The sequence below is a fragment of the Alligator sinensis genome, unplaced genomic scaffold (genome assembly GCF_000455745.1).
Source record: "Alligator sinensis unplaced genomic scaffold, ASM45574v1 scaffold407_1, whole genome shotgun sequence".
Taxonomy (NCBI): domain Eukaryota; kingdom Metazoa; phylum Chordata; order Crocodylia; family Alligatoridae; genus Alligator; species Alligator sinensis.
This window is the reverse complement of record NW_005842464.1, coordinates 589,669-591,630: the sequence shown is the minus strand read 5'-3', so window position 1 is coordinate 591,630 and position 1,962 is coordinate 589,669. Positions and strand designations below refer to the sequence as shown.

General features: G+C 63.9%; 1 protein-coding gene across 2 annotated transcripts in view; it reads right to left on the bottom strand.

Moving 5' to 3' along the window:
* FES (FES proto-oncogene, tyrosine kinase) overlaps window positions 1-1,962 on the bottom strand; it is a 10,530-nt gene that overhangs the window by 2,933 nt on the left and 5,635 nt on the right. For both annotated transcript variants that reach the window (XM_006030796.3, XM_025212474.1), the window contains 2 exons: window positions 1,327-1,445; window positions 988-1,082 (listed from right to left, as the gene is read on the bottom strand). In XM_006030796.3, the coding sequence (XP_006030858.2) occupies window positions 988-1,082; window positions 1,327-1,445 (214 nt within the window). The remainder of the gene's footprint in view (window positions 1-987; window positions 1,083-1,326; window positions 1,446-1,962) is intronic.

Sequence of the window (1,962 nt, the reverse complement as noted above, 5' to 3'; positions counted from 1 at the left end):
CCTTGGTGAATAAATCCTCACCAATTCCCTTCTGTGCCCCTGTGATGAACTTATAGGCAGCCACAAGGTCACCTCTCAACCTTCTCTTGCGGAGGCTGAAGAGGTCCAGGTGCCCCAGTCTCTCCTCGTAGGGCTTGGTCTGCAGGCCCTTAACCATAAGAGTGGCCCTTCTCCGGACCCTCTCCAGGTTATCCGCATCCCTCTTGAAGTGCGGCGCCCAGAATTGCACGCAGTACTCCAACTGCGGTCTGACCAGCGCCCGATAGAGGGGAAGTATCACCTCCTTGGACCTATTCGTCATGCATCTGCTGATGCACGATAAAGTGCCATTGGCTTTTCTGATGGCTTTCTCACACTGCCGACTCATGTTCATCTTGGAGTCCACTAGGACTCCGAGATCCCTTTCCATTTCCGTGCCACCCAGCAGGTCATTTCCTAGGCAAACATGACGAGGTCGAACAGGTTTAAACTCCTGCAAGACCGTTTCAGGCTGGACATAAGGAAGAACTTCTTTACTGTCCGAGCCCCCAAGGTCTGGAACAGCCTGCCATCGGAGGTGGTTCAAGCATCTACATTGAACACCTTCAAGAGTAAATTGGATGCTTATCTTGCTGGGATCCTATGACCCCAGCTGACTTCCTGCCCCTTGGGGCTGGACTCGATGATCTTCCAAGGACCCTTCCAGCCCTGATATCTATGAAATCTGTGAAATCTATGGAATGCAGCCCAGCCCTCGGTGCCTGGCCAGGGGCAGCTCTGGCGTGTCAGCAGCCTGTGGGCATGGACAGACCTGGGGCAAGCACAGAGAGGGCTGTGGGCACTGGACCTCTGGGCAGGGGGGCAGGAGAGGCTGAGCCACACAGGCCAGTGTGGAGGGGGGAGCACAGAGCCAGGTCAGCTCGGGGGGCAAACGTGGCATGGAGGGGCAAGGCCCAGCTCCCACAGCTCCCCCAGGCATGGTAAGAGGTGGCAGAGGGCCGGACTGACCCTGCACCAGCTCCATGACGATGTAGATGGGCTGCTTCTGGGTGCAGACGCCGATGAGCCGGACGATGTTCGGGTGGTTGTACTGCTTCAGGATCCTGCGGGGCAAGACGGTGCTGTCGGGAGGGGCAGAGGCGGCCCGGAGCGCCCACGGCCAAGGGCTGGGCTTGCACAGACCAGCCACAGCCGTCCAGCCCCGCCAGGAGAGGACCCCAGCCCTGGGGAGCTGTGTGAGCAGCCCTGGCATCCCCTGGCCCTGCCCTCCCCAGCCAGGGGCACGGCCCGTGTCAGCCCGCCGCAGGGTGTTGCGAGAGCCCCGTGCAGCAGCCGGGCCGGACAGACCTGGCTTCCTGCAGGAACTTGGCCTTGAGCTCAGGTGGGAGGGTCTCCCGGCAGGACTTCACTGCCACTGGCGTGTTGTCAGCGCGCAGGCGGCCACTGTACACTTCCCCGAAGTTCCCCTGCAAGCATGCGGCTGAGGGCGCCTGCCAGTGGGCTCTCGCGGGCCCCAGGCTGGCCCCCAGCCCCACCAGGCCACAGCCTCCACTTGCCCTGCGACCCTGGCCCAGGCTCTCCTGCCTCGCACCCCCCGCCCTGCTCTCAACACAGCCCTGCCAGCCTGCAGCCCGGGGGGGTGGGGGGAGAAGGGCAGACTGCGAGCCTGGAGGCAGGGCACTTGGGCGCACGGGGCGACTCACTGCTCCCTTGAGCACCTGCTGGGGCAGGTGCTGCCCCAGCACCCTTGTCTGCCCTGAGCAAGGGGTACATGGGCGCAAGGCCTGGCTGGGTGGTCCCGACTGCCAGGGTCTGGGCCCGGAGGGGGCTGTGCCACCCCACCTGTGCAGGGCCATGTCCCCCTGGGCAGCCGCAGAGCGCAGAGGCAGCAATTCTGCCCATGCATGGGGCGTCCCTAGGCCCAGAGCCGGCAGCTGCCCAGCTGCCTGCCCCGCAGCACGGCGGGGGGGGGGCTGGCCTCGG